Raw genomic sequence first — 14894 nt, forward strand, 5'->3', positions numbered from 1 at the left:
AGCAAGGCTCTGTGCACTGCCTTACGTTGTGGCCTCCACAGAGTGCTGCCTTTGGAGTTTTGGGGGGCCTGCACACTCCACCCCCTGTAGGCCCTTAGGAGATTCTTTGCTGTGGTCCCAAGCGATGATGGTGACAGATTTGAGGATTCCCAAGGCCAGGAGGGCAGATCTCAAAGAGGCAGGAAGATAAGATAGGCACAACTATTTCATTCCCAAAGGCTTCATAACCAGGAAAAGCTGTATTGTTAGAAGCCATAAAGAAGTGCTTCTCAGCTGTTGATGGCGTGGGGATATGTGTAAGTTATAATAATAGGCCAAAAAGACACAATAAAACAAACCCAGACTGCATAGACCGCGTGTGGTATGATATCAGATCTATAGAAAGACAAACTACACACAGAAAGAGGATGACTAATCAGAAGTTAACCGTAGTTGCCTTTAGGAGGGGAAATTATCGGTGGCTTTTTTTTTTCCTTACTCTTTTGTGTTCTTTACGGCTTTCTACAATGACATAATAATTATAGCTACCATATGGGTTCTTGCTATAGTATGCTAAGCACTTAAATATATGCACGATCTCATTTAATTCTTATAACCATCCTATTTGGTAGGTGGCTTTATCCTAGTAAACAGATGAGGTTCAAAGCCTTAGTGACTCGTGGCAGTGGAGCTTGAACCAAGGTCTTCCTGATGCCAATGAGACCTTCCTGGCCACTTAAATATTAGCTCCTTTGGGAAGTGGGGAAAAAAAAAACATTTATCATTTATCTTAGAGGAATGCAATATATTACTAATGTTGTATGCAGCCCAGGCCACATGAGCCACAAATACCTCCTTAGGCTAAGATGTAGCAATTCTTACTGTCAAGGAGTAAAAATTCTGCAGTGACTGTCTGGTGATTGTGCGGATTTTTCATGAGAGGATTAATAAACTAAGATGTTTTATATGGTGGCGGGGGGGGCGGGGGGAGAATCACGTTTGGGATGTGACTCTAGCCATGGATTGATTTGCCTGCGCCTGAACCACGAGAGTGCTTCCCAGTGTGTGCTCATGCTTTGTGGAACATTGCAGGAGCCGCTGAGGCCCAAAATTTCAATGGTTTGGGAGTTTTCACTTTTGCTTTCTGCTGAAGCAGAGGATGAGGGGACTTTTCCCATGCCTTCATCTCTAAGCTGGAAAAGTAGGTGAGAATCTCACCACTCAGAGAGAAAGCAGGTGCTGCTGACAATCCAAAAATCAGACGTAACTCAGAAACCCCGTTGTATTAGCTTGCAAATATATAAGTATTATCTCATTTAACGCCCACAGCTGATAGACACTACTGTTGTCTGCATTTCACTGAGGAGGTAACCAAGGCTTAGAGAAATAACGTGGCTTGTCCAAGATCACACAGTAAGCGGCAGACAGAATTAGGGCTTGAGTGCAGGCAGTCTGGCTCCGGAGCACTGGCCAGTAACCAGTGCGCTGCACCAGCTCTAAAGCCTGAGTCCTTCAGTTTATTTACTGATGTGATCCTGGGAAATTAACATAACCTCTCTAAGCCCATTTCCTTATCTGTGAAAAAGAGATAAAAGGACCTTTGCTAAAGGGCAATCATAAAGATTAAATGCAATAACATTTATAAAATGTGAAGCATATTATTTGGTCCATTCTTGGTGTTCAGAAGCCAGTTTCCATTTCTTTCCCTCCACTCTTTTGGCCTTTTTAGTCCTGAGACGTGGACGTTAGGATTTCTACTGAATTGCTTGACTTGGAGAGGGTTGTATTCCTTCTAAGGAATACCTTAAAGATCCTTTGTCTGAGAAGAATAAATTATTGTACAACTATTTTAAAGCAGATTACTACAGGGGTGCCTGGGTGGCTTAGTCGGTTAAGCTGATGGCGTGGGGCCTGCTTGGGATTCTCTCTCTCTCCCTCTCTCTGTCCTTCCCCTGCTCGCGCCCTTGCTCTTTCTCTCAAAATGAACAAACATTAAAAAAATAAAGCGCTCTAAATTTTAGTTCCAAGAAAAAGGTAACTACCTGATAAATTTCCATTCATGTATTTCCATGGGAAGGCGATTTGGTTGTGCTTCCTTGGGCAGATCGTAGAAATGTGGGCAAAATCTTCTATCTGCAGATGTTATAGGATATCTCTTTGAGAAGTACAGCTACAGTTGAGGAGGCTGGAAGTCAGTGGCTAACTGTCATAATAAACGTTGCATTTGGGTTGAGAGAAATGGAACAAATTTGCACTGAGTTTCACTTTCAAAGAATGTAATTGAGGCTCTCTGTTGCTTCCTCTGTTACTGATAGTTTTACATGAAACCTCCTTAGAGGCTGAGTTCTATAAAGGCAGAAGCTCCTGACTTTAAAACGTTGTGAATTCTCCTCTTTTCCTCCCCAACAAAGTGAGACCAAACAAACAAAAGAAATAAACACCTCCACTTACAGGAATAAAAAATGACCTGAGGAGATAGAGAAGGGGAAGGAAAGAGTATGTGATCTCTCCTCTGGTCCTCGGGTCTCAGCATGGTTGAAGGAGGAAGCCCTCTCCCTACCTCCCAAGTGATAAGAACTGAGTAGCTAAGCCAAGAGCAGAGACATCCCTGACAGAATCCCGAGGAGATTCTGCAGTCAAATGCTCTGCCACTGAGCTATACCCTCCCCACCCCCCACCTCCCACTATCCCAAGGAGATTCTGGAGGGAGGGTTACTCTGAAGCTGCTGTACATGGGAGAGCCTTCAGTTGGCTAGAATCTGGCACAAGAAACAATAGCCAACAGCGCTGATGGGAATGTAAAATGGTGTGACTGCTTTGGAAAACAGTGGCGGATTCTCAAAAAAATTAAACATAGAGTTACCATATGATCCTAGGTAAAACTGAAAACAGGTGTTCACACAAAAACTTGTACATGAATATTCATAAAACCATTATTCATAATAGCCAAAAAGTGGAAGCAACCCAAGTAAGTGCCCATCAACTGAGGGATGGATAAATAAAATGTGGCATGTCCCTATTATGGAATATTATTCAGCCATAAAAGGGAACGAGGTATAGATACATGCCACAGCACGAATGAACCTTGAAAACGTTATGCTCAGTGAAAAGCCAGGCACAAAAGGCCACATATTACTGTATATGGTTCCATTTCAGTTTTTTTGTAATGTTTTTATTTATTTTTGAGAGAGACTGAGAGAGCATGAGCAGGGGAGGGGCAGAGAGAGGGACACAGAATGGGAAGCAGGCTCCAGGCTCTGAGCTGTCAGTGCAGAGCCCCGTGTGGGGCTTGAACCCACGAACTGCAAGATCATGACCTGAGCCAAAGTCAGATGCTTAACCAACTGAGCCACCCAGGTGCCCCCACATGGTTCCATTTATATGAAATGTCTAGAAGAGATAGATCTATAGAGACAGAAAATAGGGGGATTGGCTGCAAACAGGTACTGTGTTTTTCTTTGGTATGATGGAAATGTTCTGGAATATACTGTAAATATACTAAAAGCCACTGAATTGCACACTTTGAAACCATTAAAATGGCGAATTTTATTGTAATGTGCATTTTATCTCAATGTTGTAAAAGTTGAAAAGAGAAACAACAGCCCAGACTTTCAGTCCCAGCTTTCAAAACCTCCCCTGGGGAGGAGGGATTTCAGGAACTACCCATCCGTCTTGGATTCCTGTGTACCCTGGTTTACTTACTCCGGATTTATTTTTCTCTGGATACTGTCTTAGCCCCCAGTTAGTGCTTAGCACTTTGAAGTAATGTTCTTCATAAGTAGTTTTAGTTTGTATCATCTCAGGCAGCTAACAGTAATGAACACATGTTTGCTCCCTCTCTCTCCATTAATCAGTCACATCTGATGAATACAGAGAGACTGCGTGTTCTGACGATGACCAGGCCATATATAAAATAGGACTTTCACCCACGACGTGCCCGAGAAACCAGCCCCCTTATCTTTGGTAAACAACCCAGGCAGCCAGCCTGCCGTAAGTCACACTAGTAAGGAAGCCAGTCTGCTATCTCTTGTGACAATCCAGGAAGGTATGATACCTTCTATAACAATCAGCCCCAGGTGGTCAGGGCTTGATTAATAACTGATGAGTTCCCTAATTTTTGTTTCTGTGTTCACCTTCGGACCCACCCGAGAAAGCCAAATATGCACCCCTAATCAGTCACCTAGGATGCCTTGCTTCTAGTTAGCCCAGCTGCAGCGCCCTCATGCCAACAGCCTTGAAGTCCAGGCACACCTGAAGCCTTCCCTTTTTTCCACGCGAAAGCTTTCCCACTCCCCTGCCTGCCTTTGCGCCTCTGGCGAAACGCATGTGATGGTGGCTGACTCCCCATCTTAAGCTCAGAATAAATAGCCTTTGCTTTTCTCATTTGGTTGATCTTCCTTTATTTCCATAACACAAATAACATTTTCTACGCATTTACACACTCTTTCGTATTCTTCTCAAAGGAATTCTGCACGATCAATATCGCAATAGTACACTGGGTAACCCCCACCCAAGAGTTACCAAAGGTGTGGGAACAAAGGTGGTGGAGCAGGAGCTGTCTGGCCAGCTGAGAATTGTCCCCTAAGCCCCTTTGTACCACAAGACTCTCCCAGAAAAGTACATTTTCCTACTCAATCCCCTCACCGCTCGGAGCAGCCTCTTCTGACATGTATCAACATAGATTAGTTTGCTTTCATTTTCGAGGACTCGTGCAGTAGGTCTTTTTTTATTTGGCTTCTTTCACTCAACAAGATGTTTTTTTGAGCTACGTGCATGTTGGGTATCAGTAGTTCATTTCTTGTTATTGATGAGTATTGATTGATTGGGTCCTTCATTGTATAAGCACACTCCAAATTGTTAGTCCATGTTCCTGTTGATGGACGTTCATGTTGTTTCCAGTTTTCAGTAGTATGAAGAAGCTTGCTGAGAGCATTCTCGTGCAACTCTTGGCAGATAAATGTTTTCATTTATATTGGATAACTACCTCAGAATGAAATTCCTGGGTCGTATGGTAAATGTATGTCCAGCTTTGCGAGAAACTGCCAAACAGCTCTCCAAAACAGTTACACTATTTGTTTTTAATACTCCTACCAACAGCATATTAGAGTTCCAATTGCCCCCCATCCTAGCCAACATTTGGTGATATTAGTCTTTGTTTTAGCATTTGAGTAGGCATAAACTGTTGCCTTACTATGCTTTTAATTTGCATTTCCCTGATTAATGATGGTGTGCATCTTTTCATGTATTTACTGGCTTCTCATAGATCTTTCATTAAGTTGCTTATTTAAATCTTTCGCCCATTTTGATTTTTTTATATGTTATGGATACAAGTCCTTTATCAGATACATAACCTTTTAATTTTGATGACATCCAATGTATCAGGGTTTTTTTTTTCTTCTAGGAAAATTTGCCATTACCCCAAATTGTGAAGTTATTTTCTTCTCTAAATTTCACAATTCTGGGTTTTACATTCAGGTCTCTGATTCAGCTCAAGTTAATTTTTGTGTATGAAATTAGAAGGAGTTGACTTGGATGAATATCTAGTTTTTCAGTACTGTTTGTTAAAAAGACTTTTTGGGACGCCTGGGTGGCTCGGTTCATTAAGCGTCCAACTTCAGCTCAGGTCATGATCTCATGGTTCGTGAGTTTGAGCCCCTCATCGGGCTCTCTGCTGTCAGCACACAGCCCGCTTCGGATCCTCTGACGCCCTCTCTCTGCTCTTCCTCTGTGTGTGTGCACTCTCTCCCTTTCTTCTCTCTCAAAAAGTAAAACATTAAGAAAATGTATTAATACAAAAAAAAGACTTTCCTTCCTTCACTGAACTGACTTGGCATCTTGGTCAAAAATCAACTGATGTACATGTTTGGGTCTGTTTCTGGATTCTATTCTGTTCCCTTGATCTATTTGTTTATGCTTATAACAATACTATGCTTGTCTAATTACTGTAACTTTATAGTCTTGAAATGAGATAGCATAAGCCTTCCAAATAAAAAATATTTTAAAGATCATGAAACAATCTCTTAAGAGATTAATTTGCTTTTCAGATCTTTTTAAAAAGATTATTTTGCTATTTTTTGCTATTATTTTGCTATTTTTCTAGATTCTTCACGTGTCTTTATATATTTTAGAGTCTTTTTTTTTTTTTTTTTTTGGTCAGTTTCTTCGGAAGAGCCTAGAATTTTTATAGTGATTGCACTGAATCTATAGGTCAATTTGGGAATAATGGGCATCTTAATTATATTGAATCTTTCAATCTGTGAATGTGGTTTTATTCTCGTTTATTAAAGTCTTCTCAAGTTTCTCTCAGCAAAGTTGTATAATTTGTAGTGGAGGTCTTACCCATCTTCCATTAGATTTATTCCTTGGTATTTGTAGTATTTGATACTGTTGTAAAAGGTATAATTTAAAACCTTTTTATTTTCAGGTATTTGTTGTCAGAACATAGAAATACAGTTAGTTTTTGAATGCTATGACCTTATAAATTAAGATCTCAGTTCTATTAGGTCTTTTTGTTGCAGATTTCATAGGGATTTTACATGCACAGTAATATTTTCTGTGACTAACAGCAACTGCAACCTTTATGCTTTTTATTTATTTTTCTTGCTTTATTGCACTAGCTAGGACTTCAGATACAAAATGCATAGAGATGATGAAAGCAGATATTCTTCCTTGTTTCCATTATTCTTGGGAAAAGATTTAATGTTTCAGCAAGAATTATAATGTTGGCTATAGGTTTTCATAGATGTTCTTTATCAGATTGGAACTGCCATGTTCTATTTGTGGCTTGCTAAGAAATTTTATTATGCAGAGGTGTTGAATTTTATCAAATGTTCTTTTACTGCATTTGAGATAATCAGATATTTTTTTCTCTTTTATTCTGCTAAAGTGATGAATGACATTGACTTTTTTTTTCTAATGTGAAACTAGCTTTCCTGGGATAAATCCTGTTGGTCATGATGTATTATCTTCGTATATATTGACGGGTTGTATTTTCTTAAGTTTTGTTAAGGATTTCACATCACCGTTCATGAGGAATATTGGTCTCTGATTTTCTTTTGTTGTAATGTTTTTTGTTAGGTTTAATATCAGGGTTATGTTAACTTTATAAAACAGGTTGAGAAGTATTCCTGTCTCTATTTTCTGAAAGAATTGGTATTAGTATTGGTATTATTTCTTCTGTAAATGTTTGATAGAATTCACTTGTAGAGATATCTGGACTAGAGTTCTCTTTATTGTAAGGTTTTTTTTTATTAACAATTTCTAATGTGGGCTATTTAGATTTTCTGTTGCTTCTTCTATCAGTTTTGATAAGTTGTATTTTGATAAGTTTGTTCGTTTTATCCAAGGTGATATGACTTGAAGTTGTTGGCAATTATTCTTCCTTTTCTTTTCTTTTCTTTTTTTTTTTTTTTTTTTTTTTGGTTAGGTTAGCCCACTTAAATTTTTGGGTTTATTTATTATGATACTCTATCTTATTATACTCTGACTACTACAAATATTTTACAGAAGCCTCCTTTCTTATGATGGTTCAACTTAAAATTACGATATATTCTTATTATCCCAATAATGCCTGTAGGAGTTGTAGTAATGTCCCCATTACTATTCCTGAAAATGATAATTTGTGTTTTCTATCTTTTTTCTTCATCAGTCTTGCTAGAGAATTATCAATTCTATTAATCTATTTTTAAAAAACATTTGCCCTTTGTAATCGTCTATTGTTTGTCCATTTACTAATTCATTAATCTCCACTCTTACTTTTATTATATTCTCTCCTCTACTTACCCACAGTTTAATTTGATCTTTTTCTTATTTCTTAAGGTGGAAATTTAGAGCATTGATTTTACATCTTTTATAGCAGTTAGTGCTGTAAAATTTTCTCAAACCATGGTGTTAGCTGCATCCCATAAATCTTAATGGATTATTTTCATTATCATCAAAGTATTTTCTAATTTCCTTTGTGATTTTAGCTTTGATCTGTGGACTTTTAGAAGTCTGTTGTTTTATAAACCTAAGGAGATTTTTCTGGATGTCTTACTGTTACCACAAGACTTTTCAGTGGAACCAGTTCCTTGGATCTGTGGTAGATGCTGTGGCCTGTGTAAAAAGGTGACATAATGAATTCTCTTTTTACCCTGTAAGGTTCCCTAAGTACGATCTTTGAAACTTCCTTTTCTTGGTGTCTTCTTTATTTCTTTTTTGAAACTTAAGATATGTTCTATAACATGTCTTAGTATGGAACTAATTTTAATGTTGTTATAGAGGTTGTCACCACATATCCCTGTTACAGTTTATTTTCATTTTACGTAGAAGGATATAAATAATCATTGTTCCATCTTAATACTAAGTTTGGGGATAAACTTCTCTTTATGTGGAGTTTTTAATCCAAGCTGAAAATTATTTTAGCTTTCAAATAGATACCACTAAATAATAATCTAATGATTTGACTAGTTCCTTTAGACAGCATTTTTATTAACTTTGTTTAAGGTTAATGTTACTAAAGTCTCAAGAATTTATCTCTTGTTATATCCAGCAAGTCCAGAAAACAGTAAGATATACTTAGAACCAAAGCAATTTTTTTAAATATATGAAATTTATTGTCAAATTGGTTTCCATACAACACCCAGTGCTCATCCCAAAAGATGCCCTCTTCAATGCCCATCACCTACCCTCCCCTCCCTCCCACCCCCCATCAGCCCTCAGTTTGTTCTCAGTTTTTAAGAGTCTCTTATGCTTTGGCTCTCTCCCTCTCTAACCTCTCTCTCTTTTTTTTTTCCTTCCCCTCCCCCATGGGTTTCTGTTAAGTTTCTCAGGATCCACATAAGAGTGAAAACATATGGTATCTGTCTTTCTCTGTATGGCTTATTTCACTTAGCATCGCACTCCCCAGTTCCATCCACGTTGCTACAAAGGGCCGTATTTCATTCTTTCTCATTGCCACATAGTATTCCGTTGTGTATGTAAACCACAATTTCTTTATCCATCCATCAGTTGATGGACATTTAGGCTCTTTCCATAATTTGGCAATTGTTGAGAGTGCTGCTATAAACATTGGGGTACAAGTGCCCCTATGCATCAGCACTCCTGTATCCCTTGGGTAGATTCCTAGCAGTGCTATTGCTGGGTCATAGGGTAGATCTATTTTTAATGTTTTGAGGAACCTCCACACTGTTTTCCAGAGCGGCTGCACCAGTGTGCATTCCCACCAACAGTGCAAGAGGAGAACGAAAGCAGTTTTGAAATGCAGTTTCATCCTTCCTTGATGAATCAGCCAGTCCAGTAGATCTTACAGTACCTTAAGAGTCAGCATTATGAAAATTACCTACCATGTACTGTAGATCCACAGAGAGCAGCTCAGTAAAAATTTAGAATGAATAAATGCCAGAAACAAGAATATCCACCGTATGGGGCCTTTCTGTGTTCATTTTTAGACGATTGTCATTTTTAAAATGTAGGAGTCTAATCGGATTTATTAGGTGTCATGAGTATCAGGCTGGGAATTGGAGCAGAAAGTGGCTCACCAGAGAAATGTATCTTATTATGACCTGACATAATGGTCAACAAGTTGTTACATTCGCGGTTGTTTGTATAGTAATACAGCCAGGGATTCCCAAGGAAATCAGTTCTTTTTCTTTTCCATTTCTTCTGTAGCTCTGTCAGACGAACAGAACAAAACCCAGTGGTAAACCAAATGTCTGAATCCGTGAAACAGCTTGGTGAAACGCTGTAATAAGATAAATTATGATGTGCCAGATACTTTCTTCTGTACGGTTCTTAAAATCGAAACATACCTAAGGACAGAAAGCCTTTCGGATGTAGCTCTCCAGAGACCATTATTTTCTTTTTGAAACAGCTAGTGTCATTCTGGTACTGATCAGACTGACTTTTCTAGCTTCGTATAAACATGTATCCTCTCTGTCCTCTGAGAAATGGTGAGTGTCTGTCTTCTTGCCTTCACAGTGGAAGGGACAGCCAACATTACCTGGATGATGTGTTATAGTGGACGGCATGGTTACTTGAAAGCTAGCTTTTAATCCACTGCATTGAGCCTGACCTAATGTAGCATATGCAGGTTGGCACAGAGAGCACGGGCAAGGGACATTAAGAAACGCTGTGCTATAATCTCCCCTACCAGCATTCCCCACAATGGAACTTGTAAAAAACAGTTTGTATGACACACTGATGGTGTTTTCTGCCCCTTTTTGTTTGGGAATTTGGACATTGCAGGTTAACTTACAAAGTAGACTGTAACAAGGGCAAGATAAACATATGTAGCGCTATATATTTAGTTAAAATAGTGAGGGATGCCTGGGTGGCTCAGTTGATTAAGTGTCTAACTTTAGCTCAGGTCGTAATCTTACAGTTTGTGGGTTAGAGCCCTGTGTCAGGCTCTCCTGACAGCCCAGAGCCTGAAGCCTGCTTCAGATTCTGTGTCTCCCTTTCTCTGCCCCTCCCTCACTTGTGTTTCTCTCTCTCTCTCCCTCTCTCTCTCTGTCTCTCTCTCTCTCTCAGAAGTAAATAAACGTTAAAAAATTTTTTTAATAAAATAGCAAAACCCTTACCATATTTCTTTACCGGGGCTTGGGGGAGATTTGGGGTAGAACTTCAACCCCATTCAGTTAGGCCCAGGTTTGACATTTAGAGGTGACAGTTTGAGAGAGTGATGGTGCCCCTGCCCATGAAGGAAGCAACATCTACAGCATTCGGTGTGATCAGGGACTTGGCCCTTTAATGAAATGTCGAATAGAGGTGAATTCGACTTATTTTATCATGTGGTCAAATTCTAGCCAAATGCTGTGGATATGAGACTGAGATGGGAAAACTCAGGTTCTCCTTCTGATGTCATTGCCCCGGAAGATGTGGTCTTTGCACCGGGTGCATGGAGTTGACCAGACGAGGTGTTTGGGTCCCAGCCAGATTCTTTGGTTAACTGTAGGTTTGTACAAACTTAACCTGGTCATCTCATCTGTAGCGCTAAGGATGATCCGTGGTCATGTTTCACTCTACTTCTTGAGGTTAATAGGATTGTAGGATCAAAGTAAAAAGATGTTACAAGGAGCATATGTTTGTGCTCACACTCTGGACAATTTGTCCAGTATGACCCAGCTTTAACCTTTATAAGACTTTACTCACCTGATTTACTCTTGTTTTCAGGCTACAACTGAGGTGGAAATTAAGAAGAAAGGCCCTGGATCTCTCTTAGTTTCCATGGACCAACTGGCCTCCTATGGACGGAAGGACAGAATCAACAGTATATTGAGTGTTGTTACAAATACACTAGTAGAAGGTATGTGCCCTTGATGTCAGCCCAGACCACCAAGATAAAAATACGTCCTGTGCACGATAAATATAATCCCTGTCCCTTGGCCTGACTTTTGCAAAAATTGACTCTGAACTTTAGGAATAGTCTACTTGTTATAGAAACCAGCATCCATGTCTGCATGCAGAGAATCAAATAAGGACTTCAAAGCTGCTGCCAGCATTGTATACAGATAGATAAGAAGTATGAAGGAATGGCATTTAAGAGTGAGCTAGCAGATCTCAAGAAGACTGTAGTTGTCACGAGGGGCCAGCAGGGTGATATGAGGCACGAAGGATATAGACTGAAGTGTGAAGATACGAAATAATGGAACCCCCCTCCTGCCCTCTACCCCAAAACATACCTTCCTCTTTTCCTTTTTAGCACCCTACAACCCTTTTGCTTTTCCCTGAAGGACTAATGTACTGTGCATTTTGATTGCACCTAATTCTGCCTCTCATCAAACACCCCCACATACCCATAAATATATCTGATGTGTGAATAGGTAAGCTGAAACCCCTCTTATTCCGGCGCTCTGTGCCACAAGAAAAGAGCAGCCGCTGTTGAATCATAGCCTATCTGCAGGAGTGTTGCTGTCAGTGCCTGAACTTCGTATTAGGTGGCTCCTCCGTGACACAGCCTGGCCCGCTGAGGAGTGTCAGGATTTTCCATTACACCACAGCCCCCCAGCGGGTGTCCCATCTGTCCGGTTGTGGTCTGTATTCTAGGCTCCCCTTTCTTTCGTCAGACGTAGATTCCATAACTGGGTTTTCTCCTACAAGATTCTGACTGATCCTGCATGAAGCCTCTTCTCTTGATTCATGTTGCTTTAGCTGAGATGTCCCACTGTAGATCCAGAATATTCTTGAAGCCTCAGACTGCTGTTCTTCAGAGTTCAAACCCCAGGCTAACCCCACAATACCCAGAGCCCCTCCTTTTGTAAGGAGAGTCAGAATTGTCCTGGGGTCCTTGGAACAAGTCATTTTTTGAGTCATTTAAGCCGGATACCACTTCTACTCAGAGAAAAAGAGTTCAGCAGGGGCGTCTGTGGTAAAGGGAGAACCCCCAGAAAGAAAAACCCTTCGAGTGTTTCCCTTCTCACATGTGAGCAAGGAGTTAGACTATACCTGGACTAATCTTGAGACTGTATCAAGCCAAAAAGAGTATTGAATTAACTATTACCAGCTGCCTCCACACTTCATTTATGTCTGTTTTCTTTAATTCTCATTGAGGTCGTTGTCTGAGAGAGCATCTTTAAACTTTGTGGTTTATACTTTGAGATTATAGGTAAATAACTGCAGAGCATAAGAATTGCAAGCTAAGGGGCTCCTCCTGGGTGGCTCAGTCTGTTAAGCGTCTGACTCTTGATTTCAGCTCAAGTCATGATTTCACACTTCATGAGATCAAGCCCCACGTCAGGCTCTGCACTGACAGCATGGAGCCTGCTTGGGAATCTCTCTCTCTCCCTCCCTCCCTCCCTCCCCCCCCCGCCAAAATAAGTAAATAAACTTAAAAAAAAATTCCAATCTAAGAAACACTAGCTTAAGAACCTTGGCTAATTTTATTCTTCACTTGGAAACAAGAATGGGATTTCTCTGGGAATCTGTGGAAGTTGAGAAAGACAAATGAACCCCCTCCAACAGGCATATTTTATTACTGGCAAAGACGTCAGAACAGCAGAACTGTTGGTGTAGAGCAACAATTCTGTAGTTGATTACTACAGTGGCCTAGCGCAGGGTCTAGTCAAGGGCAATGCTTAAGAAATGTTTGTGGGGGGGCGCCTGGGTGGCGCAGTCGGTTAAGCGTCCGACTTCAGCCAGGTCACGATCTCGCGCTCCGTGAGTTCGAGCCCCGCGTCGGGCTCCGCGTCGGGCTCTGGGCTGACGGCTCGGAGCCTGGAGCCTGTTTCCGATGCTGTGTCTCCCTCTCTCTCCGCCCCTCCCCCGTTCATGCTCTGTCTCTCTCTGTCCCCAAAATAAATAAAAAACGTTGAAAAAGAAATTTTTTTTTAAATAAAAAAAAAAAAAAAAAAAAAGAAATGTTTGTGGGGCTGAACCTTGCTGTGCCTGGTCGGTGCTGCGGGCTTCCTGTCAGAGGCCTTGGTGCTTCCATTCCTCTACTGCGTTGGATAGAAACACTGGAGTGGTAGCTCTTCCTTTCTCTTCTCCTTTTTCTTCCTCTTCTCCCTGTGCTCTTCCTTCCCTTCCTGTTCTGCTATACTCATTCTCCACCCTCCACCCACCAGCACACACATGATAAAAAATAGACGCAGGGGTAGCTCAGGGGAGAGAGACAGTCATAGTTGTGTTCCTGAGTAGGAAGCTGTCCCGGCTTTTTCTCCCTTTTCTAAGTCCTAATGCTCACATAGCCTTTCACTGCTCAGACATTCCACTGTCCCCTCCCCTAGTATTCAACTCGCTTTGTTAAAGCCGAGGAGACAGAACTGCTATAAGCAAAGAACAATGAATGGCTGGAACTGAAGAATTTGAGAGGGAGTTGAAGGGCATTAAGAAACTCTGTTCCTATTTCACCGCTGGCCCCTCTGTGTTTAATGATTGCTACAGCATTAAAAGCCAGCGTTGAATGAACAATTGCTCCTGCTTCTCAGACCTTCAGTTCGGAAACTCTGACATTATTTTAATTTTTGGATTACCAAACCAAAGAAGCAGGCTTGTACCTACCGATGGCTTAGAAACCACAGTGGAGCACTCCAGAATCATGTAAATAATGAGAAAATCCTGCCTGCTGTGTGTCACACCTAGCCCGTTGGCAGACATGCTCACGCGGATCCAGTAAAGTCAGCAGAATTCAGTCAGCAGAGCCATCAGCATGGGGATATTTCAGAGGACTGGGGGTAGGGTGTGGGCAGAGAGCAGTACTGTCTCACTTCTCAAAGCAGCGAGGCTGTGGGAGGTGGGGAGACCGTTGGCGAAGTAAGAATGAAGACGTGATGATAGTTGGCATTCTTGGTTCTCAGGTAAAACAGGTTCAGAAACTCCTTATAGAGGCAACTGGCCATAGCTGTTGCTGCCATGATTCGTTGATTCACTCTTTTGTTCAACTGACAGGCAGCATCCATACGATTGCTTATTTGCTATCCGCCTTTCCTGGTGTGGCTGTAAGCTCTGTGAGGACGGGGGCTCTAGTTCACCAGCGAATTCCCAGTGCCTCGTACACTGTAGGTGCTGAAACATTGTTGAATTGGACTGAGAGAAGCCCTGCCTTCAGAAACCTCACAGTCTGCTAACCCCACCATCTTGGTGGAATTGCGAGGCCCTCTCTGAAAACACCTCCCAGTGCGCCTGAGGTTGAGACTACGGTAACCCCTCTGAAAATGTACAGCAGCAAAGTACGGGAAACCCCACAAACCTTTGGCTATCTCGTCTTCCCCCAGACCAGATTCTTAGCCATGTCGGGCACGTGGGGCCAGTAACAGTTTACAAGGTTGCACGTCACTCTCTAAACCTTTACGTTCACCTACCTGATCTTTTCTAGCTCGTAAAGTTCCACGTTGTCTTACTGTTTGTGGAACGGAAAAGATCATCCTGAGATCTTACTTGAGACAATGTGGATATGATCCCTAGTATCCCTGTAGGAATCTCCTTCGTGCCCCGTAAGG

At 41.2% G+C, this 14894-nt stretch overlaps 1 protein-coding gene across 5 annotated transcripts in view; it reads left to right on the forward strand.

The window, feature by feature from the left end:
- The window catches only part of SCN8A (sodium voltage-gated channel alpha subunit 8), a 175590-nt gene that overhangs the window by 116438 nt on the left and 44258 nt on the right, over positions 1-14894 (forward strand). For all 5 annotated transcript variants that reach the window (XM_053226263.1, XM_053226262.1, XM_053226265.1 and 2 more), the window contains exon 13: positions 11131-11263. In XM_053226263.1, the coding sequence (XP_053082238.1) occupies positions 11131-11263 (133 nt within the window). The remainder of the gene's footprint in view (positions 1-11130; positions 11264-14894) is intronic.

The sequence above is a fragment of the Acinonyx jubatus genome, chromosome B4 (genome assembly GCF_027475565.1).
Source record: "Acinonyx jubatus isolate Ajub_Pintada_27869175 chromosome B4, VMU_Ajub_asm_v1.0, whole genome shotgun sequence".
In the NCBI taxonomy this organism is placed as follows: Eukaryota; Metazoa; Chordata; class Mammalia; order Carnivora; family Felidae; genus Acinonyx; species Acinonyx jubatus.